Source organism: Nothoprocta perdicaria, unplaced genomic scaffold (genome assembly GCF_003342845.1).
Source record: "Nothoprocta perdicaria isolate Ctin4 unplaced genomic scaffold, notPer1 scaffold_9, whole genome shotgun sequence".
NCBI classification, from domain to species: Eukaryota; Metazoa; Chordata; class Aves; order Tinamiformes; family Tinamidae; genus Nothoprocta; species Nothoprocta perdicaria.
In genome coordinates, this window is record NW_020456198.1 from 6827372 (window position 1) to 6855142 (window position 27771).

Genomic DNA, 27771 nt, shown 5'->3' on the forward strand with positions numbered 1-27771 from the left:
ATCTTTCCCAAAATTTGACTTCTTGGCCATTAAAAAAATGCAAGCAAGTGTAACTTGTGAATGATGTTCTGACTTAGGGAGAAGTAATGAATTTCTGACTTTAGCACAGGACTGAGACCTGATTTTCTTCCCCATTGGACTGCTGTTCATCTGTGGCCAAGGCCTTGCTTAAGCCTCAGTTTCCTAATCTGTTAAATTAAAGTGAAATGGAAATCTTGGGTGATTTTTTCAGGCAAAACTCAAACTCAACTTCTGTCTCTTTCAAAGAGGTACCATGGCAATGCACAACACTTCTTTACCCTGTGCATTGATCAGTTAATCAATGCATGAAGGATTTACAGCAGCCTGCATGTGAGCAATACCAGCATCTCCTATAGTAGCATTAATATGCTGACATCCCTTAGGCAGATGTTTCACTACGAAGTGAAATGGAAGCACTGCCAAGCTCAGAAATAGCCTGCCTTTTCCCTTGTTCTCACTGAGGTTAAAGGGAGCTGCGACCTGCTTTAGTTTTGCAGCGGAGCAAACAATACCTTTTTGTTTCTGGTTACTTAGCGGAGCAACCACATGAATGATTCCGTTATGGTGGAACGTCTTGTTCTTTGTTTATGCCTCAAACAACACACTTTTCGTCAGTTTATGTCATTGCAAAATAACTGAGGAAAATGTGGAGTTTCTTCCCCGAAGCCCTGTGCCTGCTTCTGAATGGTTTTCTAAATGACGGTGGCTAGAGCTACATTTCCCCCTTACCAACTTTGTCAGCCTCAAGGCAACAGAACTGTCTTGTACAGTTCTTTGATCTAGGAAAGGCAGGCAAGGTCTTCTTTCTTTAATTATCTGAAAATTGGTTTGTTGTGCATAAAATGCAGCAAGATCTAACTGACTTTCAGGTTTTTCTATTGTTGCACTTTTTCCCCAGTTTGCTAAATTCAGTCTGTTATCTTCTCTGTCCCAGGACAAGAATTGCACTAGTCAACACTTCTCATGAAACAAAACCAAATCAAAAAAAAAAAAGTGACTCTTTCCTACCTGAATTAGCTTGTTAAGCTCAGCTTGGAAATTTGTCAGGAGGAACTGGCTTCAAATAGCAGGGAATGCTGGGCTTTGTAATAGACAGTAATGCATGTGAGCTGATTCTGCAGGCAGTTTAGAATGTCAAATTCTACTTTTTGGTGTAGCTTGAGTAATATCTATTTTGAGTGCCATATCCGATGGTTAACATCACGATAAAATTAGAGTAGCTCTAAAATGATGCATTAAAAGGCTAGCAGAGCGTTTCTGGGGTTTGTACTGGAGAAAGTGTTCTTAAGCTTATTCACACCATTGCTAGTCAGTGGAGGTTGGACTCAATGATCTCTAGAGGTCCCTTCCAAGCTTAACTATTCTATGATTAATGTTTCATGTTAAATGATGTCTCTTAATAGACTTTGTTAAAAGCAAGAATGGGATGAGAGCTTTGGCTGCTTGTATTCCAGATACAGCTACACCTTGTTATCTCTATAGCTGCCTTCTGCACTCAAAGCTTGTGAGATTGCTGAAGAAACATCAATGTGAGATAGAAATGGGTTCTCTCTTTCAGTTCTGGTTGGTCATGCACTATTTGTCTGAGATGACCGAAGAGCAAACATTGGTGATGTACAGCGGGCATCCTCTGGGACTCTTTCCCAGCCATCAGTCTGCTCCTCGATTGATCATTACTAATGGCATGGTAGGTATTAATCTTGCTTTCTCTTTTTCTTTCTTTTCTGCTTGGTTTCAAGTGTTTGCTCAGTTGAGACATTAGTGGTGCAATCTGAACTTAGGAAAGCATACAGGAGAACCTCTGATCCAAATTCTGCACTGCTTTTTTCCAATACAGTCCCCCTTACCTCAAGTGTGTTGAACTTCAGGGATGGAAGGAATGAACAACAACTATTTTGTCTGAGTCCAAGCTGCATACGCTCCTGACTAAAACAGTTCAGTCAGGTTCAATTTGGGGCATATAAAAGCCCTCAATAGGCAAACTGATGATTATTGATCAGATGCTCAGATATCTGGACTGCTTTATTCTGAAGGCAAGTTGGACAATTGGATCTAACGGTTCCTTTCCAGGCTCCTTGTCCATTCACTTTTCATTTCACTGGACTCGTCTTGAGCATAGAAATATGCTTTCCTCAAAACTTGCATGACCATCATATTGCCAGGAAGACCAGACACTTAATTTGTAATACTGGAGTATATGGAATAAAAGACCTGCCTTACTCCTACTCCTTTTCTCTATTTTTCTATATGTGACCATAGTTAGAAAATTTGGCCCATGGAAAATATCTCCTTAAATCTCTAATTTGCTTATCTGATTGTTTTCTTAGGTTATTCCCAACTATTCAACTAGAGATGAATATGAGAAGATGTTTGCTTTGGGAGTAACAATGTAAGATAATACATTGCTATTAAAATATATCAGAACTAAAACGTAATTTAAATATCAGCCACTGCTTGATTAAGATTTCTAGTGCAGAGGAGTTTCAGCCGACCTCCTGATGCTGCAAAGCATTAATGAACACTTAAGTGGAATTACTGAGTATTTCAAGCTGTGTTCAGCCACATATGTAAGGATGTAGTTGAGACTCACTGGACTTGATTAGGTTTATATGTATGTTTTGGCTGAATTACAGCCCAAAGCCTTAATCAAAACCTACTTGCAAGACTGGCTAATTCCCCTTTGCAGAGGTTTTGCTGTAATCTATAGGGAGAATACAAGTTAGTAGAAGCTTCTCTTTGATTATACTAAGACTTTGAGGTAGAAAGTTATATATGTGTATTTTTAAGAATTATTTGCCTCCTATTTTTATTATGCATCTAGTTGATGAACAGAGGGTTGCGTACCATGGAGAGAGTCAGTAAAAACTACTGGAGATGTGTTCAAGTGAGGAAACCAGAAGTGAAAGGGCATAAGCACAGAATGATGATTGCCACCCTTCTAGGGAATTTAATAGCAGCATGGAGAAAGTTGCTTTTGGGAATGTTACCCCAAAAGCAACTATCTGACTTAGGAAGAGTTCCACTGAAAACTAATTACATAAAGATGCTAGCAATGTGGAGAAGTGTTTCCTTTTGTCCTAGTCACTGTGCTAAATGCCAGCACTAAATTTCCATTTATTCCTTTCATCCATGTAGTTTTGCCAGATGAACTCAGACATATAGAGAGCTAAATGTTACTCTGAAAATGTGTCAGTGAACTTTCTCTCTGAGAAGGAACTCAGCTAAGTTGGGAATTTCATAATATCACATCTTTAATAACAAATATAGGCACAGGACATGATTACTTTTATTATACTGAAGCCATATAGATATATACAGACCTCATTCCATGTGTTTGTTCCTAGGTATGGTCAGATGACTGCAGGGAGCTACTGCTACATTGGGCCCCAGGGGATAGTCCATGGGACTGTGGTAAGAAATTGGGAAAAGATCCATTTGTGCAGAGCTATTGGAGGAGAGTTATCTCCTGGTGCCTGGAGTGGAATGGATTGCTGTGGGCAGGATGCAAAGAAATTCTGTCTACTTCTTCCTTAAATAAATAAACAAGTAGTGTCCTTATCCAGAATCAAAACTTCAAAAAGATATGTAATCAAGGTTTCAATTTGAGCTCATGTCTAGCTACAGCAAATGAAGAATTGAATTGACCAGATGTTCAGGAATAATTCTGCTGCTTCAAACTGTTTGCAGGGGGAATGAAAAGATTATTCAAATATAAAAACCCCAATGCCTTTGAGCACCTCAGGCAGTCCTGCCTGCAAACAGTCATGTGTTTAAAAATATCTATCCAGTATGGAAAATCATTAGGAATGCATAGTGTTAAATGTTTAAATTCCAAGAACTCTAGGAAAATTGCTCAAAATAGCTGCTGTGTTGTGTTGTGTGCAGCTCACGGTGCTGAACGCAGGCCGGCGCTACCTGAAAGTGGAAGACCTGTCTGGAAAGGTGTTTGTTACCTCTGGTCTTGGAGGGATGAGTGGGGCTCAAGCGAAGGCTGCAGTCATTGCTGGGTGCGTGGGGATCATCGCAGAGGTGAGAGCAATGCTCCTTTCCTTCTGTCATCACCATCATATATAGTCTTAAACATCAGTACCATGCCCCTGATAACTATATATGTCTATATGTTTCAAGTGCCTAAACTTGCCTAAAATTAAAGTAACCTTAGGATCTTCTGATATCTATATTTTGCAGCTACAGTATTTATTGCAAGGTTTTATTCTATCAAATGAGATGGAAAATGGCAAAAAAAATATTTCAAAATATTTTTCTGCAATTATCTGACTGTAGCAATGAATATCTTATGTTTTAATGAACTGGATTTCTAGCTACTGAGAAACAAGACTTCCCTGCCTTTTTCCTTCATGCCTTTTTCCATCATGGCAACCTTTTAATCAATACACTGGGACAGCATTTGTGCTAGAGCAGATACAGGAGTGACCAAAATGTGGTGAGCTCTTTGGAGTATCTGTAGCATGAACTCTTCTTACTCCAGAGAACAAGAGATTTTTGACAACCAAGCTGCAGTCAGAGTAGACTCGAGTGGGAGTTCAGCCTTCTCAGCTGAAGTAGCTTTTAAAGAGAATTAGCGGGCAGACCTCTGCTGTAGGCATGTCATTTGCTATAATGAAAGGTGTAAGAATATTGCAGTCTGGCCCGTGGTAATTATAATTAAGCTTCAAAACATTATGGGTCAGACTGCCACGTGGCATGCAGTAAATCTGACCTGCTGTGACTAGCTGAGGTCTTATTCATGGAATGCCAGAATTTCATCCAGTTTGCAACGATGGTGCAAAAGCATTTTTTTGTTAGCACACCGTTAGCTTTGCACGCGTTTGGCATCTCATCAGGTATTCCCTGCTGGTGAAATAAATTTACTCAATTTATTATGGAATAAATTATTATTATTGAGTAAATGGTCTTATCCAGACTTCTACTCTATCGTCATGATCTTCCAAATGCTAGAATACAAAGGAGGGATTCCAGTGAATGGTATTTGCAGCAGCCTTTTGTCCTTTTCATCTCTACGGCTGCAGATGATTTTGTTCAGGAGATTGAATATCGCCTGTTTTTTATCTCCTGTGAGATGATCCTTGTCGGAAATGAGTCTCAGGAACACATGTGGGTAGCTAAATATATGTACATATTATTTACTTAAAGGAACTCTTTATGCAAATGACGCTGATGAATTGTGCAAGAGATGTCATTTTGTCAGCCAGGGCTCCCAAAGCTCAGACAGAAGGATTAATGGTGTGAGTCTCTTACCTCTTCTGTTTGACGTGAAGCGGCGTGTAATTTAAATGAAATCTCTGCGTAGAGGGGCAGGCAGGCTCCTGTGAGCTGTGCTGAGCTCTACGGCGTTACACAGGAGGTGACATTAGTTCACTATGTTTGTGCAGCCTTTTTAAACTACTGAAATATTCGTTTTTTCAAAAAAGGCATTTTTTCTGAAAATGTGATGCAGTAGAAGCTAGCATGGCTGTGAAAGCAGGTCTAAGCCTAGTAAGAGTGGCCTGAATTGGAATATTTAGGAAATGGTGTCAGATTTAAGTCTTATCTTTGCTATTCTGTGCTTTAAATAAACGAAATTCTGATAATTCATACAGACCATTTAATCTTCTCTGCCTGTGTTGATTTAAATAATTCCCAAGGAAGCTGTCTGCCTCCATACCTGACTTCTCAGTGAATAATTCCATTGGCAGTGACATTATCATAACCTGGGGGGTTGGTAGGATAGCCTTTATTAATCATGTAGGAATCGATGGAAGGTTTCTTGTGCTTTGAATTATTGGGAAAGAGGTTTCTTGAACTCCAGGCAACTCTTGAATATGGAACATATTTATTTACATGTTAATTAAACATTTTGGTAGCTTATTACTATCACTTATCATTAGAATCATGAAAAAGTGTTTTTTTTTTAAAAAGGAAAATATCCTATACTATTTTAACAAGAAGTTTCGTTTTGCAAAATGAGTCTCAGAAGGGACAGATCAAAATTTTTTTCTCTTGTCTCACTTCTAGCCTGAAATAATGGAACTGATTAATAACAGAAATGTAAAGTAACATGTGCTCCATCTTTTTAAGGCCAATGCAAGGCTATTCTCTTCACAGATTTGCTACTCTTTCTTTCAGGCTATTTGAAAAAGTGAAAATAAGTCACTGGATGGGAGAAATAGGAGTTTTAAGATTTCTGCCATTTGTTTTAGGTTGATGAAGCAGCACTTTTGAAACGTTACAAGCAAGGGTGGCTGATGGAAATCTCTAATAACCTGGACCACTGCATTGCTCGCCTCAGGTATAACTTGTAACATAATATAGGGACTTTCTCTGCTCTTTAATTCTAATTTGCAATTTTAATGAGCATGGAGGAAGGCCTAAGGGACACATCTTCTTATCCTAGATCTGTTCTTTGATGCAAATCCATCAGTTTTGTCATTATTAGTAGGCAACACCATGACCAGTGCTTATCCTTTGGTTTATAGTATATTAAATGTCTTCCATTTCAGGTATATACATACAGCAATTACAAATAATATTGCACTTGAAGAATTACTCAAGTATTCTGAAATCAAAGATTGACAATTGCATAGAGGTCAAAAGAATATATATCTGTGGATCCAGGGTCTTTGTGTATTTCTTTAGCTTGATAATATCCTTTCAGAACAGGAGATGGTTTTGCTTTATATCTGGAAAATGAAAAGAGGATCAGGCCAAACTATCACAAATTCAGTGCACTAATTTCCTCTATTGTTTTTTCTCCTGATGTATTTTTAAAATGCTCTTCTTTCACAAGGCAACAATAGAGCAGGCTCAGATGAAGCCATCCAAGCAATGCTGCATGGCTGCTCCATGAGGATGTGCACCTGACAGCAAGTGATGCTTAGAAGAGCCTCGCGGTCACATTTTGAGCCTGTGAATTAAAATCATTGCTGATTTTTTTGTATTATGTGAATGGGTAGGCTATGGCTTCCCTTCAGCTTCTATGCAGAGGAGGAGGAAAGAGGCATGCTGTCAAGGAGAAGGAGCAGGCCATCGAGCTCCAGTCTGGAGCAAGAGAGTATCAAAATGTGGAAGGTGGGAGAATCCTCAGGTTGGAGTCTGCTACAGACTGCACCTAAATTCAGTGAGAATTAGATTGTGGTGTTGGTAGCTGGAGCTGCCCTTGTCAGCAGGTAGAGCTTTCAAGGCAGTGCTATGAAACCTTCTACATGGAACCAGGAGCCACTACCCACCTCAAACCCTAGGGTTATATGTCTCTGCCCAAGTTATTGGTGATGTCCCAGAAAATTAAGGGAAGGTAGCAAACTGATTGCTATGAAATTTTTTGGAGATTTCTTTTTCTCAGAAAATGCAAATAATCAATGCCCCTCCATTCTTACTTGCCTTTGCATTGTTTGAATATCTAAACTTCTGTTCAGAGATATTCAAATGAAAGAATGTCTTTTGTTCTAGTGTCAGTTGCCTAGATGAGTGTTTGAAAGTACCTAAAACTTTGTTGTTGTTTACTGTGCATGCGATTTGTGCATTGCAAATTATTTGTGTGATGTATGGTCGTCAACCAGTCTTTTTTTTTTTTATTCTATTTTAGAGATGCAAGAAAAAATAAAATTGCCCTTAGTTTGGGTTACCATGGGAATGTGGTAGATCTGTGGTAAGTTGTAGGTAATTGACATATAAGTGCTTTGCCTTGTTAGCTTGAAATTAGTTCCCAAAATTTGCCATAGAAGAATTCCTAATTTAGTGCTATGTTTATGACTCTAGATGTTCACAAAAAAAAAGAATTATCAAAAGAGGGATATTGTGTCCTGATTCTTTGTTGTTTCCCATGCACATACGCCTTTTTCTCATGGAGCAATGAATATTTTAAGGAAAGAAATCACTCTGATACATTTCTCCGTTTGAGAAGGAATCCCCTTTATCCCCACCTTTGGCTGACTGGATATCAAGAAAATGTCTCTGGCTTTATTGAAGAATAGAAATAATGAAATAGCGGTTGAATAATAACAATCAGATGATGGATAGAAATTCTGGCACTCTTGAGGCTTTGTTGGTAGTTAATCTTGATGTTACCCAATATACCAACAGTTGAGATGGACCAGTATATCTCGTGGTATGTCATACCAGTATATCAGACTTATCTATCAGTGTCCCTGTATAGGGAAATATTTAATATAAAATTTACTAGTCTTTCTAAATTTTTATCATCACTTTCCATCTCTCAACTCCTAAAATAGACTTAGCCTGCCAAGAGCATGCCTTTATAAATAGTGTTTTGGGATGCAGAAGCTTCTCCTTGAAGCGATTGATGTTCACCTGGAAGAACAGGAAAGTGGAACAATTGCTCCTGTTCAAGCCCTCTGTCTTACCTTCCTCCAGGGAGAGGCTCGTGTATGAGCTGGACACAACTGGAGAGCTGCTAGTCGATCTGGGATCTGACCAGACTTCATGTCATAACCCATTCAGCGGCGGATACTACCCGGTTCAACTCAGCTTTGAGGAAGCAAAGCAGCTCCTGTCCACTAGTCCGGGGAAGTTCCGAACTCTGGTACAAGAAAGGTAAATGTTTTAGTGAGAATACTTTTTAACCTTTATAGTCAGTTGCTCTCCAAGTTGATCAGAGTTTTCCTTCCCTTAAGAAGACTCACTGAATCATCGTATTTGGCTCTACTTTTTGATATTTCAGTAGAAGTCTGGGGTAAAACTGTTGTGTTGTTGAAAACTGTTGTGTTTTCACTAATAGCTCAGGTAAAGTTATTTTTTTACTAATAGCCCTTGATTTTGCACGTACATAACTGTTACTTAGAATCTGGTAGAACTGCCTACCCACCATTTCAGGCATAGTCTCTAAGGTATGTGATCTAAGGTCCGAAAACGGGCAATATATTTATCTTCTATAAATTACTAAACTACATTAGGTTTTAAACATGCAGGATAGTAAATATTTGGATGTAATTTTACCTAGCAGTTTAAGTTTACTGATGAGATGACTGCAATCGATGAGCCACAATGTCCATCAGCTTTGGCTAGTAGTAGATCTTTGGGTAAGGATATAAGGAGGAGACAGACTCCTTTCTATTAATTGCCCCATATCTCAACAATTAAGTTCTCTTGATGATTGTAGACCACTTAAGGATTTGGGCATAACAGGTTCTATAGAGAATGGACATATGTTGATATTATGTCTGGATTTCTCTGAGATTTTTCAAATCAATATGTTTTCCATCCCTTCCTCCTCATGGCATTAGTGACTTCATGATATTCTTTGTAAGATTTTATCAATTTCAAGGACAACTGTTTTCCTTTTTCAGTTTGAGGAGACAAGTGGCTGCTATTAACAGACTAGCTGATAAAGGCATGTTTTTCTGGGATTACGGCAACGCTTTTCTTTTGGAAGCTCAGAGGGCTGGTGAGTAGATATTGGAGTCTTCAGACAGAAACAAAAGTTAATTCAAAGTACGTCTTCCTAGCCCTATATTTTGCTAGGATAGGACTGACTGGCCAGTATTATGCTGATTTGTTTAATCTCTCTTCTCATGCTGAATTTTAAGAAAACCTTTTTTTCTGGCTAGACTAAATCCTTCATAGGAACCCTAGGGTAGTCTGGTTTTATATTTCACAGTTTTTTCATCTATTTATGGACCTTTTGAATCCTTTTCTAGGTGCTGATGTTGAGAAACGAGGAGCCAATAAAACAGAATTCCGATATCCTTCCTACGTGCAGCACATCATGGGGTACGTTGGGCAGAGCTTGGAACAAAGCACTCCAGAAGGAGTCATAAGCTACTTCTGCAGGGAAAGGGAGATTAGTATAGACTCCACTTACTAGTGCAAATCTTGCTGTGTGCTATGGATAATGTTGAGTGAACAGCAGGAAACTTCATCTCACAAGTGTTAGGTCAGGATTGGTTGCCTTTTTCTCTGTTCTGGATTAATGTGTATGTTTGTGGTTTAGGAGAACGGGCAAGTCAGTCTCAAACTATCTGCAACATCACCTCTAGGTTTGTAGAATGAGTGTGCTGTAGCAGAGCAGTGTAGCTCAATTCCAACACTGAATTTTTAAAGCAGGCCTGAAAGAGCATTCTTTTTCATCTGTGCTGTTGACTGTGCTCTCTACCCAAGCTCTCCTCCTGAGCTCAGCTTTTCCTACAGGCCGTATGATCTGTTGGGCGACTGAGTTGTGACAACTTTTTTCCCTGACTCATGCTTAGCTTGTCTAGACCATGTGAATAAAGGCTTAAACATGGTGCTAGGCTAGACATGGTGAAGCACCACTCAGATTAGATCTCTTCCTCCGGAGCTCAAGTGAAGTGTGTTTTACTATTGTCTATAAACAACAAGTGAGTCTGATTTGGGCATTTGTTCAGACCTAAACTTGTATGATAGTGTAGATGCACTCGTAATTAGTTTAAGAAGAGAACAAATTAAAAAAAAAGAAACAACAAAAAAACCCCAAATACCCCAAAAACCAGATCCTCTGATGCATGTTTTTGTCTGCGTTGCTTAGCATTGCTATGAAAATTCAGGTCTGCCTGCAAGTTTTTGTACACCATTTGATGGCTGCATGAAACAGCACTGTTTAGTTTCTGAATTAATGGTCTCTGATGCTTCTGTTTAGATTAGTTCATTCAAAATGTTTCAAATTCTTCCATCTCCAGCTAATGAAAGAAAAGCACTGCTAGCAGCCAGGATAAATAAGGAAAGAATTTCAACTATCTCCTAATGAAACATATTCTCTTCTCAGGGACATTTTTTCCCTGGGATTTGGCCCATTTCGCTGGGTTTGCACCTCAGGTGACCCACAGGACCTTGCCACCACTGACTCAATCGCCATGTCTGTGCTGGAGGACTCCATACGTAGGGGAGGTAGGAAACCATCCCAACATCCCCATAACTGGGGATGCTTTTGGAGAGAAAAGTTAGTTTTGTGACTTCTGATGGCTTTTGTCTGAAATCTTAAAAAGTTGTTTCTTGCTCATTCCACGTGGGTAAAAAATTTCATTTGTTCTCCAATTCCTACAAGGACTGCAAGATGTAAAAAGTAAGGTAAGATATAAAAACATGTAGAGGGGTTATTGATCCCAAAGCTATTGCAATTCTGATTGTTTCTTTCTGCTTGTTATAACTTTTCCTGCAGTTTGTCACCTTGAAACTTTAAAGCAAGGCATGTCTCTCATCAACAGGTTTTAGAGAGTTGTTCTCTTTGTTTTTAAATTGTTTTGTCCCTGTCTCACAGAAAGAGAAAAGAGGCAGGGAGACCTGGAGAGGTTCTTAAGAGGTTAGCAAGCAGACCAGAGACAGAACCCAGATTTCCTGGATGTGGTGCTCCATCCAGTGTCATTTATTTGTGATTACAGTTTTGATGTTTGTCTTCTAGATCATTTGATAACCACGTAACACCTTATCCTATTTGCTGATAGAACCCATCTGAAATACCTTCATAGATCTATGTTTTACTCTAGGAATTACACCAACTTTCATCTTTCCATATCCCCTAAAATGGACCAGTGTTATCCCAAGTTTATGGATGGGATTTGAGACAAAGAAGCTATGTTGGGAAACATAAATCATGATCTGCCAGGTTACAGTGGAGGGCCCTAACCCTTCTGCCTTTTTCTGTGTCTACTTTTACAGTAGCACAATCAAAAACTTGATGTCCTCGTCCTGTAGCACTGAAGTTCTCTGTTTCCATGTAGTGGGCCTTTGTGCTTCTTGGAATCAATCAAATGTCTGTTATTTTGACCATTAAAAATTTACTATTTCACCTAAATACTGCAAGCACCCTTTGCTCTGTCCCAGGTTGGATCAATCTACATTCTGGTTTGCTTTTCTGGAGCATTTTGAATTGACTTCCAGGTGTATGCTGTAATTCAATGTGAAAATGGATGAGAACTGTAAAGTGGTGTGGAATATGGTATCTTGGCGTACAGCGGGCGCTGAAATGGTTGTAATACAAAGTTCCAGTGCACAAATCACTGTGACTTAGTGTATTATGTCAGCTGAGCCCCGGCAGTTGCACAGGTCTCTTAGGACAGGGTGATGCAACACAGCTTAGCCCGTAGAGAAGGAGCCTCCAGGCTGCTGCTGCTGTACCCTCACCTTCTGAGCTCACATTCCTGCTGTCTGGAAAGTGACGGAGTCATCATGTCCCTGAGTGATGTGTCATGTTTCTGTCTTTATTTTACTGCTCTTCAGTTTGTGTGATTGATGCAATGGAACAGCGTGGGTATAAATAAGAGAGAAAGCTAGAGAATGGTTAAAAACATGATATATAATTCTCAGACAATGAATCTATATAGCTATGGGTCTGTAAACAGGATGCAGAGTGCATTTGCACATGGGGGAGCTTGCTCCAAGATAAATCCTTCTCTGTAGTCATTCATTCCATAGTAACATGAGGTAATATACCCCTATTTTACTGTGGAATGAGTGACCTTTAGTTTTCTTTTGAGATAAAAACATTCACATGGGCAATTAGTACAGAGCTACTACTGTGTTATAAATCTGTGCTCCAATTTACCATTGTAATAGTTTATTAGTGTAACTTAACCTCGAGTGCATATTACCAACTGCTGAGATTAGTGCATGCTCAGATGAATTATTTTAGCCCGATATAAGACTGGACTTTAGAACTCAACATCATGGAGTTTGCTAAAGCTACTTATTTAGCAAAGGCTCAAAGTCTGGGCATTTAGTAGATGGGCAGAAAGCCAGAAGACATAGCATGAGCTGGACATACGACCAGTATTTCAAGCTTTAATTTAGTTTCCTAAAGATTTGAATGCAAGATGCATCATTCCCAGCTGCATTCAGTGTGACTTTTTATACCTTCTTCTAAATATATAATGACAATCACTGTATAGGCTGCAAATGATTCTATATGTTACTACTTAATCTGAGAGAATTTGACTCCCAGGTGCTGTCAGATGGTTTTAATTTTATTGAGTCTATATTGCCCTTATTTTCAAAATGCTTTCCTCCTTGCTTTCCCTTTCAAGTGAGCGCGTCTGTGAGGCAGCAGTACCACGACAACATCCGCTGGATCCGGGAAGCTGGTAGGCACAGCTTGGTAAGGCAACCTCCCCGGCACAGGTGGCCTCCCTAGGCCCAGATCACGGTTTTGAAGGCTGGAGTGAAAAGCAGGAGCGGGCACGATACTGCTCTAACTCTTTGTATGTACTGAAGGAGGGTGGACAACTTAAAGCCCTGCTGTACAGAAACATTTAGGGTGAGAGGAAGCCTTCCTATCCTCATCTTGGAAATGTCCAAATATTCCAACATCATTCGCTCTTGGCCCTGGAAAGACCCAAGCCAGTGACTCAACCTTCCCCTCCTTTGTCGCTACCTTTCCTTCGGCACCCTGTGAAATGTCCTTCGTGGTGTTTCTTTGAGTCTAGGGTAGAATCACACTGTGAACCTAACTGGTAACGCTGTTGGGTTTATGCATGCTCTCCTCATCTGGAAGCCAGACGAACTTGTGGAGGAAGAACTGGAGAGGAGCAGAGTTGTGCAGGACAGATGTTCTTTGCCATTCTTTGTCGTCATGTTTCTTTTCCAGCTCTCTGTTGCTGGTCCCAAGCCTCTGCTTTTCAGCTGTTGATAACGTGTTTGTTGATAGAGAGATTAGAGCCTAGCGATCAGGTTGATTTAAAAAGTGGGATTTATTGGACAGTAGCAGCTGAGTACAGAAATGTATCTCACTGATTGTGTGAGTAGAGATAAAACTTGGTTCAAAGAGGGGCTTAATTTATTTTTTTTTTTTTCCTGTAAGCTGGATATTGATGAATGAATAATCTCTGTTTTCTCCTACAGAGTCAAGCAATCATATGGCTCCATTTATCTGGGACCTGAAGATAAGCCAGTTGCACAGGGAACCTTATCTCTCTGGCATTTTTATCTTCCAGGTTGTTGGTTCTCAAGCTAGAATCTTGTACTCTGATCAGAGAGGTCGTGTGTCTATAGCCGTGGCGATTAATCGAGCGATATCTGAAGGGAAGATTAAGGTTTGTTTTTTTCTATTTCATATTGCCTGGCAATTTTGTTTAATACCCAAGACTGGGTTGGCAGGTGGGAAGGGGAATGAGAAGAATCAAAGAGAGCAGAAATTCATGTCATTTATGTGGGACCAGTATTCTGCTAGCATGTATTATAACTTAATTTTCCTCTGTCTGATGTCACCAGTATTGCCTGGTGTAACAGAAGGGAGACATACAGAAACTCTGATATATGCTCTCTTTCATTTCATGTTGGAAATCTGCTTTATTTTGCATTTGAGCACCTACAAGCACAGTTTATCATACTGCCTGCAGGAGATTTGCTGCAGACACAAGACAGGGGCTCTGACTACTTAGTAGTGCCCCAACTGTGCCAAATAACAAGAAAGGTCATGCCAGAGGCGCATAGTATTAAATTACTTGATTAAAAAACCCACTGAGCATATGTGGCAGTGATAAAAATGTATTTTATGGAAAGAACATATGGATTTTCCAGGATTTTCATGAGTATTGCATGTGGCTGTACAGTGTGATGTTCTGGCAGACCAAAATTCTGAAGATACCACATAATTATACCCTTATTTAATGCCATAGAAGATCTGATGCTGCTGATGGGTTCAGTTTCCATGTGTATGATAAGGGTAGTTTAAGAGCCCTTGGCATAGTTTTGTTGCGGCATCACCCCAAAGTAGTAAATTCTGTTGTGAGACAGGAGATACTACAACACAGCTCCAAGAATAGACAGAATGCATGTCTAAGGTTTTGTAATGCAGGAAAACCAAAACAAATTGTCAAACCTTTAGTGAAAAATGATTTTTTATAAGGCTGAATCACCACTGGTATTTGCAGTGCTCAAACTGATCTGTAGCCTCACGTTACAATTTGATTCAAATTGCTCTTTCTTTCATTCTTCAGACAGTAAACCTTATGAAAGGGTTTGGTCATTGCTCACAAGTAGGCATAATCAGCATCCATCCTGGCTTGTGCTCAGACCTAGGCATGTTCACTCATTTCTCTCTCATACATCCAAAATAAAGTAGTTATCTTTTTAAAAATGACAAATTCAAGTAAAGTAGAGAACAGATTACAGCTAACCAAGGTCTGTTTTTATTACTTGGAAAATGTTTGCTAAAATATTTCAAATACTGTTGACCTTCTCAGAATCCAAAAATGAACGTCACTGCAAGCTAGCCTTAAAAAATAAACCTGACCAGACAGAGCACCGCCTAGGAGTGATGACTGACAAGGTCAGACTCCCAGGCCCTTAGGATTTTGTTGGGACTTTTTCACTTCAAAATCACCATTCCTTCTCTGGCAAAATGGGTGCTTACATCTCTCTTTACTGATTTGCTAATTCATTGCCAGCATAAAATGCAAGCTAATTCCAGATCCATCATGCCAAGAGAATGAATTGCCCTTGTATAAACCCTGTGCCTGGCAAAGGATAATGAAGATCTGTGAGCTGATCTAGATTTGTCCTGGCAGTTAAATTCCAAATCAAGAATAGACTTGTCTGAGCTGTATGAGATTACTAATTCTCATTGCCACCTTATGTTTAATCTTAAAATATTCCAAGAGAAAAGGAGGGGGAAAAAAAAGACATTTCCTACTATGCGAAAACAGAGCTATTTTTGAATGTTTTTTTTTTTTTGCATGCTGAAATGTCTTTGAAATTTCAGCAAAGAAATGCTCCAGTCGCATCATTTCCCCTTCCTCTCCCTGCCTTGCTTGGAGGGCACCAAAACAAGCTCTTGTCCTCAGTTATGAAATGATGGTGACTCTCATGCACATGACAACGTTTCTGGTGGAATAAACAATAATAAAGCAAGGAGGAGATTCAGGGGATTTTCGGGAACACCCTTAAGGGAACAAAATTGTTTTCAGGTGAAGTCTGAAATGGGGTAAGACAGAAGTATAACCTGCAACAGATCTTTTATTGGCAGCGTTGACGGTTCATGAAAGATTCCGTTCTCTTGTCACTGCTGTTTTACAGGGTCCTGTTGTCCTCAGCCGAGATCACCACGATGTGAGTGGGACCGACAGTCCTTACAGAGAGACGTCAAACGTTTATGATGGATCAGCCTTCTGCGCAGGTCAGCAGAACAGCTGGGACTTGTCTGCCCAGGGAACAAGGAAATTGCTTTAGATGAGATTTTTAATGCAACATTTGTAGAAATGTTTTTGTTTAACCCTTTAATCCCAATTAATCAGCTTTCCTGTGAACTTGACATAAAAGCTTTGTAGAATTTAAAAATGATACAGAAATGAATGCTGACCTAGTTAAATGAGAGTCTTGGAAGAATGGTGTTATAAATTTGAAGCAATGCTGAAAATTTGGTGAAGATGGACCAGATTTATCTGAATGTAAATGGAGAGTAGTCTGTCTCGGACAATATCTTGTATTTGATTTTAATTTTGCACCCTGAGACTTCAAAGAGGCAATCTGAGCAGAATTACAGCAGTACTTCCTTGGGATAGGCAAGGTCAAACTCAGGTCTATAAAAGTACTTTATTTAAAGCACTCAGATTCCCAGCTCTGTTCGTTCAGCATGCAAGGACTCAAGAAAACAGTCTGGAGTGTTTGGAAAGGACCTTTTCCGGTCATATGGGAACATACTTTGATAGTAAAAGCACAAGAATGGAAGTCAGGAGTTCTGGATTAGATTCCAAGCCTTGCTGCTTGCTCACAGTGTGACTGGGCAAACTGCGTAGGTTTAGTTCTGCATACCTGACCTGAGCTACCCAGAATCTGCTTTTGAGATTGTGAAATGGCCCTTTAGAAAAATAAACTCAAGAAATATCAATTTGGAGACAGGAAAAAAATGAGTGAAGAGCTAAAAATTTAACCTGAATTTTCCTCAATTTTCTCTCCATAAAGTAAAAAAAAAAATCACAGTTTTAGTTCAGTCATCTTTCCACCTGTCATGAATTGGCAGCCAGGAAGAGGCTTGAGATATGAGGACTCAAGCTGCTGTAGAAAGAGAAATTATGATTGAGGTGCCTGAGAATACTGAATGACTTCCATTAGGACTGGCAGTTCATAATAGGCCTAAATTTAGGTTCTGCTTTTGGGAGGAAAGTTCCTTGCTTTGCTTTCCTGATGAAGCTTATAGCTGTGTGTCAGCTCCACTCATAGACTACTTCTTTTCAGCTCCAGTTTGAGTAGGTTGGCTCATTCTAGTGGTCCAGATGGACAGAGACTTCAGTTTTGGTTCTGACAAGATGTATGAAAATGGGGAAGCTGCACAGTGAGCTGAGCCAAATCAATGTCTCCACTCAAAGACTCAACTAAGTAATCCCAGAAGATGCCCACAGTAGAGGGCAACAGAAACAAGGCTTGCTAAAACCTAGTTTTATCACACTCACAAGTTCTTCCTTATGCTTTCTAAATTACATGAACCACTTGGTCTATTCCAAAGCCTGCTGACCACTTGTTTCAATGGTCTTGGGAAAGGCCACCTTAGGTCTTCCACTCTCCCTCCCGTCCTGTCATTTTCCCACCATAGCTCATTTGCTTGAAACTGGTTCCTCTGACACACTGGATTGTTTCAGAATGTTTCCCTGTCTCCCTTGTTTTCTCCATAAGTACCTCAGCCTGATCACTGGCCAAGCATGGGTTATTGTGGCTCTGCAAAGTGTATTTCAACACAGACATTTGTTCCATTAGTGACCTTTACTGAGGCCAAAGGACAGGACGTTATTACTTAGTCTACTTGTCACAATCCTCATCTGACCTTGGCTCTACTGGCTGAGGAAAAAAATCTCTGCTTTTTTTTTAGAATATGAGCTTTTTATCTCTCTTGTTCCCCTTCCTTCTTAGCAGCACTGTAATTATGATAATTGGGTTATTAAAGTGACATAATGCGACATAAAGGATGACATAATGGGGCTTTTGACAGGGTTTAACATAAATTAATGCTTGAGTAAATTCGTTTTTCCATCAGACAGGTAACAATTGTGAATCTGCAAATGGGACTGTGGGGTTTATTTTTACTGTTAAAACCATAGCAAATGATCTATAAATCCCAAATAAAAAATCAGTCACATTTTCTGCAGATTTCACCCTATTATTCTCTGCTGGGTGCATTTCTTTCCACCTCTGAACGTATGTCCTTTTGCATATATCCATGCATCTTCAGCTGAGGAGTGGTGGTAGGTTCTTTGTCTGCTTGAGCTTGATCACAAATACAAAAGACATCAGTGTCCTCCCAAACCACAAAGGGAAACTGGCTTTTCCTTCTGCTATTGGGAGTGAGGACAAATAATCTCTTGCCTGTTTCTCCCAGCATGATATGGTTCACTATATATGTATTTATTTGTAATTGTGAGAGAAGCTGTGAGTAAACCCTGCTTCCAACAGTGACTTCACACCATCATGATGAAGGTGTCAGTGGAAGGAAAGCAGAGGGCTGCTGTAACATCTCTTCTCTTTTCTAGACATGGCAGTACAGAATTTTGTAGGAGATGCGTTCAGAGGAGCTACCTGGGTTGCCTTGCACAACGGTGGTGGTGTTGGCTGGTGAGGAGAACCCGCTTGTTATGGAGTTATCACTGTTGTGTGTATGTTGGGGGGAGAGAGATGGGGAGGGAACTGTGGAGGTGTGGGGTGCATTACTGGAGTAGGAGAGTGCTGTGATTGTGGAAAGGATGAGCTTGGAGACAAGGGCTGAAAGGATGCATGTTATGGTGAAATGTGGCATTGCACAAGGCTTTTTTTTAATTAATGCCTATGCATCAAGAAAAAGTGTTTTGGACATTGGCCATGGCATGATTTGGAGAAGTTAATTTACTAAATAGAGATGATCTGCTATGGTCTTTTTGAACAAATCCCATTTCCAAAGTTGTCTTCACACATGCACCACCGGAGTGTTAGTGGATGGATTATGTTTAGGTTTCCCCTTAAGCTGCACTTAAATCTGTGACCTTAGGACCCCAATATAAACATCCATGTGCTAAAGTGCAATGAGGGGCTATTGATACAAAACAGCCCCGGTGTCAGCAACCCCTCTACTCTCTCTTCTTTCCACTTGCTCCTGCCTAGTAGGATAAAAGACCAGGGCCAAGCAGAGACTTGATTGAACAGCTGCTCCTTCACCTAGGACACAGAACTGGGAGAAATACCAAGGCTGGGAAACAGAATGAGAAAAATATCATATATGTAGAAAAAAAATCATCCCCTTCATTTGTAGGGTTGATAGCCTGGATTGTTCATTCCAGCAAAGTATCTCCCATTTAAAGCCATGTCTTTGTTTTCTGGTGTAGCTGGTGAAAATATTAAATATATATTTATATATATGAAATACCATAGTGATCCCTCTCGCTGTTCCATCCAGTTTCTGCAGAATATGCTAACAAGAGCAAGTCACATATAAAGAATTTACTTCAGATGTTATCCTCAGAAATATATGAGGTTATTTCTTTATTATTTGTTCTGGAGATGGAAGTTGGAGCTAGAAAAATATCCCTTCAAATCAGATGGAGAATTCCCTCCTGTGCAGTCTACTAACTTTGATTTCAGTGAAGTAGCTACTGAACAGAAGACATGTGAAAACAAAACTGGATGGCGGAGAAAAAGGTCTCTGAAAATCTGACTCTATTATTTCAGTGATAACCATCAAGGCCAGGATTTCATTTTTAACTTCCAGAATTACGGATGGGAAATACATACTGGCATACCTACCTACTCTGGCTACTCTCTCTGGCTGTCTCGGTCTCTACAGATTGTAGCAGATTAGATCTGTTTGAAGAGCTGTTGTTAAATTTAACCTTTTAAAAAATCTGGTCATGAAATATAAGCAAACACAATCACCATGCATTATCTTAAAGTATTTGGAGTATTTTCATCCTTGTTTAATTCTTATAATTGAAAAAATAATTGCTTATGCCAGAAGTTGTTTGTTCAGTGTGTTGATGATGTTTGCTCCAAATTCAAATCGTGCAAATCATCATGTTCCTCATCTCAGTCTGGCTTTTTCAAGGCCAGTCCCTCCTGCACGTTTCCAGCCCTCTGAGCAGTCTGAAGGGAGACCGGCCAAGGCTGTGGAGACCATTCCTGCTTCTGGAAAAGCAGCAGGGGCCCGGCTGCCCTTTCAGTTGGACTGTTTTAGTTGGTTCCTTCATGGAGCTGCATCACTGGAAAGAAGATATCCTTGATGGCAGAGCAGAGGTGCTGCCACTTATATGATGAAGAGCAATATTAGCATGTGGCTATTCACTGAAATCAAAATATCCATGGAAAAGCAAGCACTGATTTTCCTCTTATCAGTTCCTGTGGTTGCTTTGTGGCTTGTCATTGCAGAACCTTGCTCACCTTGTTCTTGGGAGCCTTCTTGGCTCTCTGTGATTAAACGACTGTTCTTCAGTGAAGAATGCGGAGCATTAAAATTAGGCCTGTCTCAGCACAAGCCCTAATAAGCCTCCATGCTGAGCCTCGGACGTGGTAACAATGTCGTGTCATTAGGTGCTGTGGGCTGGAGAGCGCCGAAAGCCTCTGCACCACACGTGGTGCTGCTCGGTTTAACTAATCGTGGCACCACTTGGCTAGTTAGAGCACTGTCCCCCTTGGCCTTTTGCCTCTAAGGAGAGAGAGAAGAATAATTTAAAGGTGGGAAAAGGGAGAAAATCAACCCCCTGCCAGTATTATATATATATATATATATATTATTTTTTTTTTTTTTTTCTGAAAAAGCAAGATGCTTTCAGGTTTTGCCTTGCCTCTGCAGAGGTAGAAGTTCAGTTGACTTTGCCATAACAAAATCTCCTCGTGCCTAATAAAATAAGCACCTTGTAGGCAGCTGATAGGGAGGCGTGAAAGTGCATATGGAAGCTGACCTGCGTTTACAAACGGATATGAACGTGATTGGGAAGGAATAAAATTATCATCAGAACGGCCCTGTTCCAAGAGTTCAGAAAAGGCAATTGCTCTGTTTTCAGCTGCCCAAGTTCCCAGCAGAGGTTGGGAGCTGTTGACAGGTCTGGCGTGTATTCCTAAAGACGCTAGAGAAATACCTTTGACATGCTTTGATTTCTCAGAGCTACAGCCTTGTGCAGCAAACAGAAAAATGCAGGATTAATATTTATTTAGCTGGAATCTGCATCACATGTGCTGTTTGAGAGACTTAAGATTAACGTGTTCTTGACTATAAATGCAGCAAATGAATGTCATTCATTTCTTACAGCCTTTTAATTTGCAGGAGAAATGTATATTAGCAAAGAGCCCGAGTAACCTGTAGTAACAAAAAGGCAGCTGTAATTTAAGAATTGAACTGTTGACAGTGTGACATCTTGATTGTGAGAGAGGCCTTGTTTTCTTTGATCACCTTAAAAGGAGACATCTGGAAATTTATAGGAGGTACCTTAGGTCAAAATGCCACATGTTTCTTTAATTATCTTAAAATAGGACCCAATGCTAATGAAGGCAGAGAGCTCCCCTTTAAAAGTGAGAGATTTTGCTACAAAATCCATCCTAAGAAACATTGGTGTTTAATTTATGAATGGTTTTTAGACAGCAGGGCCGATTCTGTTGAGTGCTTCTGATTTACACTGGAGTAACTCAATGGAAATGGATGGAGAGAAACTAAACTTAGGAGTGCAAGTGAGATCAGATGCTCACAGTTTATGCCTAAGCTTCAAGGGATGCTCTTCAGGATGTTGTGCACAGAGGGGATCTTTGCTACTGAATGAACATCATCTGCCAGGTGGAATATCTTTAGGAAGCACCAGTCCAGAGGTCTGATTTTCTTATTGTCCTGTATTGTCAGCAGGCTGACTTGAGGTGAGATTATACTGTGATATTACTTACACATTGATGTCGATTCTTGGGGTTTATGTGACTGGAAACAGAATCTGGAATTTCAGCATGAAATTAATCTCAAGGGACAAAATATTAAGTTTTGTCCTGAAAAGTTTTGACAGTGTCAGTCAAAAAGAAGCAGCTTGTATTGAAATATCAGCGTCACGGTATTCAAATATCTCCCTGCTAACTCGATTCTTTAGCTGACATCCTGAGAGGAGAAATGCCAGTTTCACGAAAATTCTGTATTTCAACAGAAAATGTATTTAAGTATTTCAGCCAACTCTAATAATGATAATGGAGAGCGAGTTCAGAGATTGGTAACTTACTGAAAACTGCAGAACTTGCATTAATTTCCTTGCTCACCTACTGATGGGCACAGTTGATGAGTACTGATGAGTCTGACCACATTGCTGGTACCTATAACTAGTGAAGGGGGATGAACATTATGTAAAGAGCAATAAAACACTGAAAATGTGACTTCTGTTCAGGAAGACTTCAGTTCTGTCAGGATCCAATGTAGCCTTCTAAGAAAAGAGACCACAGATGATGTCGTTTGAGATGTCCAGGCTGCTGCTGAAAAATATACAGTAGAAAATAATTCTGTACTGCTTTGGGAGGCACCTGGTTCATCCAATGTTGTTCTATGTAAATATTATGAACTTATATTAGCTATAAAATACAGGACAAAACTGCTCCTAGGGACCTTCACTAGTGTTCTCCTCTTGTACCCCGTGCATTTGTGGGCAGGATAGGTCCCCTTTCTCTCCAACACTGCAGCTGCTGGCTTGTAACGCCAGAACTCTCTTACAGATCTACAGCAGCAGATAATTTTCCAATCATCCTCACCACTATTCACCACATGCAACAAAACAGGAACTAGAGCAGACAGAATCTGAATCAGACAAGATGTTTTGCTCCGCGTGTTTTCCCTGTTCTTTTAAAACCAGCCTGGTATTTCTCCCAAGCCTATCTGCTAGTCTATAGTGTATTTCTGTTCCTCTCTTGCCAACAAGTCTGCTCCTCAAAGTTGGCTCTGATGTCTTTAAGCATCTATGTTTCTCATACAAAGCAAACGGCTGATTTTGAAACGATCGAGGCAGATGTTTGCAAAGGGATGGTTAACGCTTTTTTAATAAAACACACTCTCATTTGTCCCGAGAGAATATAAATAGACCCATCTGTCTGTTTTAATAAGTATACAGTTCTCACAGTCCTGCTGACATAGAAGACCCTGGGTGATAAACATGAACAGTTTGATCTAAAAATCCCCAAGACAGGTAACTCTTTGGTCATCAGAAACACTAACATGTCTTTACCTGTGGTTTCTAAAGCCCATACAGGGTGCAGTGCTCAGAGGTGCAGAGCTTTGCTTTGGCACTTGCACTTGGAGCAGATGCCACCAGCAATTGGGCATTAGGGGGAAGACAGCACAGATTTCCTGCCCTATTCCAGGCTAGGCCTTTGCCTGGCTACTTTTCTAAGGTATAAAAAAGCCATTGATAATATTTCTTATTCAGCACAATTTCTGTGTTCCCATCCTTCTTCCACAAGTTCAACTGAACAAATTCACTTCTGCACATTTTGTGAGATCGTTTTGTGTTGTTTTGGTATTATTATTATTATTACTATTAACAACTTTTTTTATAGGGGTGAAGTGATCAATGGGGGCTTTGGCCTTGTTTTGGATGGGTCTGCGAAGGCTGAAGAACGAGCTAAAATGATGCTCAGCTGGGATGTTTCCAATGGAGTAAGCAAAACTCATTATATACGTAAATTATAAATACCATCTTCCTGCCCCAAAATGTGCCTTCATTTGGGGCTAGCGCTGTTCAGGTACTCCAGTTCTCCTCCTCCTGCTCATTTTAACTGAATGGGAATTGAGCATAAGAGTGTGGGATCTTGCCCTTTGCATCCCGGGAATAGTCCTGATGGGCCAAATGACTCATTCTGTCCACTCCTAATACGGGCTGTTTATGAATGAGCCTCATCCCACTGAAATCAATGGAATTCTTTTTTTAACCAACTTCAATGGGCTTTGAGTTGATTTAAAAAAAAAAAAAAAAAAAAAGTCTGAAAAATTCTTGGGTAAGGAATTTGCTGTAAAATGTCCAGAGAACTCCCCCTGACTTTATAGCAAACAGGAGTCCGATCATTTCCACATATCACAGTGTGAGTTGCTTTTTTGTTTGTTTGGCTTTTTTTAAAGAAAAAGAAAACAGAACCAAGTTCAAGGTTATTTTAAATTAGATGTTTGTTCCTTATCTCCACAGCAATGACAATAACACTTGCCATTTAAGTGCCAGCTTGTGCAGCCCTTGCTAACGCTACAGCCAGTTTTTGCCTTCTATTAGTGTTCAGATGTGCCCTGTCTTTGACTGTGAGGCCATCTCTGAATGAGCAGAAATGGCACAAATGGCTATTTGGTTCAGTCAGACGGAGTCAGTTCTCTTGTGTCAAGATATCTTGAATCAATACTTGCAAAAATGCATCCAGGAAGGTGTAACGATGCATAGGCCAATTAATGGAGAAGCCTGTTTTGTTTTAGAGTGGCTTAACCTCACAAGGACTTGATGGGTTAAAGGAACTCCTTGCAGATGCTGACATGATTTGTTGTTTTACTTCTCAGAAGCACGAGGGAATTCCTTCTTGCCTTAGACTTGAGCATATTTTCCTTGAAGGACCTATCTCTCAGGAGGAGTAGGGGAAAAAGAAAAACAGTTTGTATGTATTTTGTCTTAGATCTCAAATATCATATTAATAAACTATCGAGAGAAAGGCAGGACAACTGTATTAACTTGCAGATTAGAGTCATGAAGGCAAACTCTTAACAAGCCCTGTTCACCAATGACTGCCTATTAAGAACTCAGTAAATCTTTTGTTGCTCTGATTTATTGCAAACAAAAACCTCACTCCTTCATGCACATGTTTAAAAAAGACAATCCATTATGTTGCTCATTTTGTATAGAAGGCTGGAAAGAGCCTGAAATGTATCCCAGAAAATGTATTGCTAGAAATAATCAAAGGTGAGTGACAGGAAAATTGATTTTTTGACTTAAAAGGTAATTTCCAGCTCTTATTGATGTGACCCAGGCAACTTATTATTAGCCTTAGGTTAATCTTGTACTTAGATATTGGAACCTAAGCTGGTTAAATATTCTGGCTAAATATTCCAGGCACTGATTTATAAGTCTTAACAAAATTAGTTTTGTAAGGTTACAGAATATAGGGAAGTACTTATTTCCTTTAGGCCAAATCTTGATATTTTTATTCATCTAGGGAATCTGTGTCTACTAGCACAGAATTTGACTCCTTGATTTATAGTTCAAAATGCTTTAAGTGATCTTTACATTTTTCCTACTTTACATTTTTGGTATCCTACTACAAAAGCACTGATTCCTTAAACCATATCATTACCTAAAACACCTGCTAGTTTTACAGAGCTGGGATGGAGAATAGGATTATTTTGAGGGAGGGACTTTTGTGATGTATCTGTTTATAAGATACCTGAGTATTATCAACCCAACAGTATGTTATAGTAGGTAACCAAGTCCATCCAAAGCTACCCATAAAAATGCTTTGAATGAAGATATTTGGAGATGTTACACAAATTACTTGGTTCATCAATAAGGAAACTTGGAACTGGCAAGGACTTGAAAGACTTACTGCAATGAAATTGTGTGCCTGTATTTGCATAAATATTGGGTAAGATGGGATGTGGCAAGAGAAATGCAGAATATTCACACCTATCAATCAATATTTTCCTGCCTGACAGGTTGCCAGACGCTGCTGGTCGGGCAATGACTACGCTTATGAAACCATCTGCCAAGCAATGAAGGAGAACGTCACGCTGAAGGTGACGCTGCCTCACAAGGTGGCAGATGAGAGCATCCTGGAGCAAGCCTTGCAACACTAATGGTATTCCACATGCAATACTGTCCATGCAGGCACACTTTGAAGTTGCTTCCTTGATATCCATCCTTGGTATCTGGCTACATAAAACCCTTGCACATGTCTCCTCCAAAGGAAGTTACTTTTTTTTTCCTTTAAATCGTAAGTAGGGCAGACATGAATCTCTATGCAACAGAACTAAGTCCACTCATGTCAGGAGCATATTTGGAATGATATTTACAGTAAGGTACTATTCACTGTAAAGAAAGGAACTGAAGTTCATCCCTGATAATTAGACTTTATAAAAAATATCTACTTAGGTTTGGCAGATCAGTTGTAGAATTGGAAACTGGAACTCTCCATCCTAATTTGGAGTCTGCTGCTAACAGCAAATAGCCATGAAATCCAGCTGCACAGGGCGTGGGAGAAAAGACTTGTGGAATTAATCTTCAGATGATGGTGTAATGATGTCACATGTGCTAGATACAAACTTTTCTGTACTGCCGTGACAGTGATTGCCGTTTGCAATAGAAAGGGACAAATAAATAGCAAGTGGTTAGTGCAGCTATCGTGTGTCTGTGTTTGCCTGGAAAATGGTCACCTGAGATTTTTACTACAAGCAGGAGCAGGTTGTATTGCCAGGTAGGGTGGGTGGAAAAGCCTGAGGGTGGTAAGTGTTAAACCACTTCCAAATGCCTTATACCAAGGCCAGAAAAATGTGATACTAGAAAGTCTGAGATGGTGCAATTCTTTATCCAGTTTGCTGGCTCGCACTGATGAGCTGTTCTGCTGTAAAAGCTTGTTCCGCTTGAGCAAGATGGAACATCTTCTAAACATACGGAAACCTTGTGAAAAATCTAGATGCTTAGTGCTGGCTTCTAGTTTTTCCCAAGACAATACAGGCTACTCATCTCGGTTTCCATTCTCCCATTCTGGCCATTCTCTGCAAATGGAAATGTGCTTTCCTGGAGATCTTGCACACTGTGGTCTTACGATGATAGAACTGCTGGACCCTGTGGTACCTACCAGGTGAGCCCCTTGCACCCCAGCGCTGTCCCTGGTGCCAAGTGAGCAAAAGGGCATTTTTTTTTCTGTGATTCAGGAAAAGCAGTTCTTGACTCTGTTCACGTACTGTGCATGTCTCCGGCTGAGCAGTGTGAGTTGGCATCTGCTTGCAGCTGAGCTGTCTGTGAAGTGCAATCTGCAGTTGGATGGAATTGCTTCATATTATGAAAAAAAAGGAAAAAACCCAAGTTACACGATTGAGACACGAATAGCTGTCAGCCAGATTTAACAGCTTTTCCTTTAACATATGTTATATGTTACCTCCTAGTACTAACCACCCTGGCCAGGGCCCAAGGTCTCGCTGGGTAGCACTGTCCTATAAAGCCGTTAGTCTTTACGCAAGGCGCAGGGCTAGTTTTGTTAGGAGGAACATGCAGAGCCTCTCTGTGCTGAGAAGTGGGGCTCTGCAACGAACTCGGGGGTTGCTTATCCCATGTCTGACAACTCTGCTCTTTATGGTGATTGTTGTGTGTGCGGGGCCCGAGGGCCGCGGGCTGAGACCCGACGCACTTCACTGCGGCGGGGGCGCAGCTCCCCCTGCCGGAGCCGCGGGGGCTCCGCGGTCATTCCCAGCGGGAAGAGGGGATCACCTCCCCTTGTCCTTAAACAGCGGGGAATTATACCCCGCATTTCCTGAAAATTTCCTGAAAATGCGGGGTATAATCTGTCTGTAAAGAGTCAGTCACTGAGCACTCCCCTTTGTACGAGCCCCTCGAGGCCGCGGACGGGACGTGCGACGTGGAGCAGCCCGTCCGGGCGCGATGGGCGCCGAGGTCGCCCGGGGCCAGGGGTGGCCGCGTGGCCAGCGCCGCCCGCGCTCCGCTCCGCACATCCGCGCTCCGTCTTTCCCCTGCGCCTCCCGTCCCGCTCGGGCTCCGCGCTCCGTGTTTGCGCGCTCGCCGCGCGGCGCCCGCCCGGCCCCGCCCCGCGGCTCCGGTTTCAGCCGCTGCTACAGGGACCCCCAAGATGGAAACGCAGGGGCTGCCCGCCGCGGAGGCGGCCCGGGCCCGGCCCGGC

The 27771-nt window shown here is 40.7% G+C and overlaps 1 protein-coding gene across 1 annotated transcript in view; it reads left to right on the plus strand.

Moving 5' to 3' along the window:
• The window catches only part of UROC1 (urocanate hydratase 1), a 35149-nt gene extending 8943 nt beyond the window's left edge, over positions 1-26206 (plus strand). The window contains exons 5-20 of the mRNA XM_026052478.1: positions 1580-1708; positions 2349-2410; positions 3366-3432; positions 3907-4050; positions 6222-6310; positions 7604-7666; positions 8392-8571; positions 9324-9421; positions 9675-9747; positions 10757-10878; positions 13011-13081; positions 13917-14015; positions 16000-16099; positions 18444-18525; positions 23449-23548; positions 25574-26206. Coding sequence (XP_025908263.1) covers positions 1580-1708; positions 2349-2410; positions 3366-3432; positions 3907-4050; positions 6222-6310; positions 7604-7666; positions 8392-8571; positions 9324-9421; positions 9675-9747; positions 10757-10878; positions 13011-13081; positions 13917-14015; positions 16000-16099; positions 18444-18525; positions 23449-23548; positions 25574-25714 — 1620 coding nt within the window. The 3' untranslated portion in view covers positions 25715-26206. The remainder of the gene's footprint in view (positions 1-1579; positions 1709-2348; positions 2411-3365; positions 3433-3906; positions 4051-6221; positions 6311-7603; positions 7667-8391; positions 8572-9323; positions 9422-9674; positions 9748-10756; positions 10879-13010; positions 13082-13916; positions 14016-15999; positions 16100-18443; positions 18526-23448; positions 23549-25573) is intronic.
• The last annotated feature ends 1565 nt before the right edge of the window (positions 26207-27771 follow it).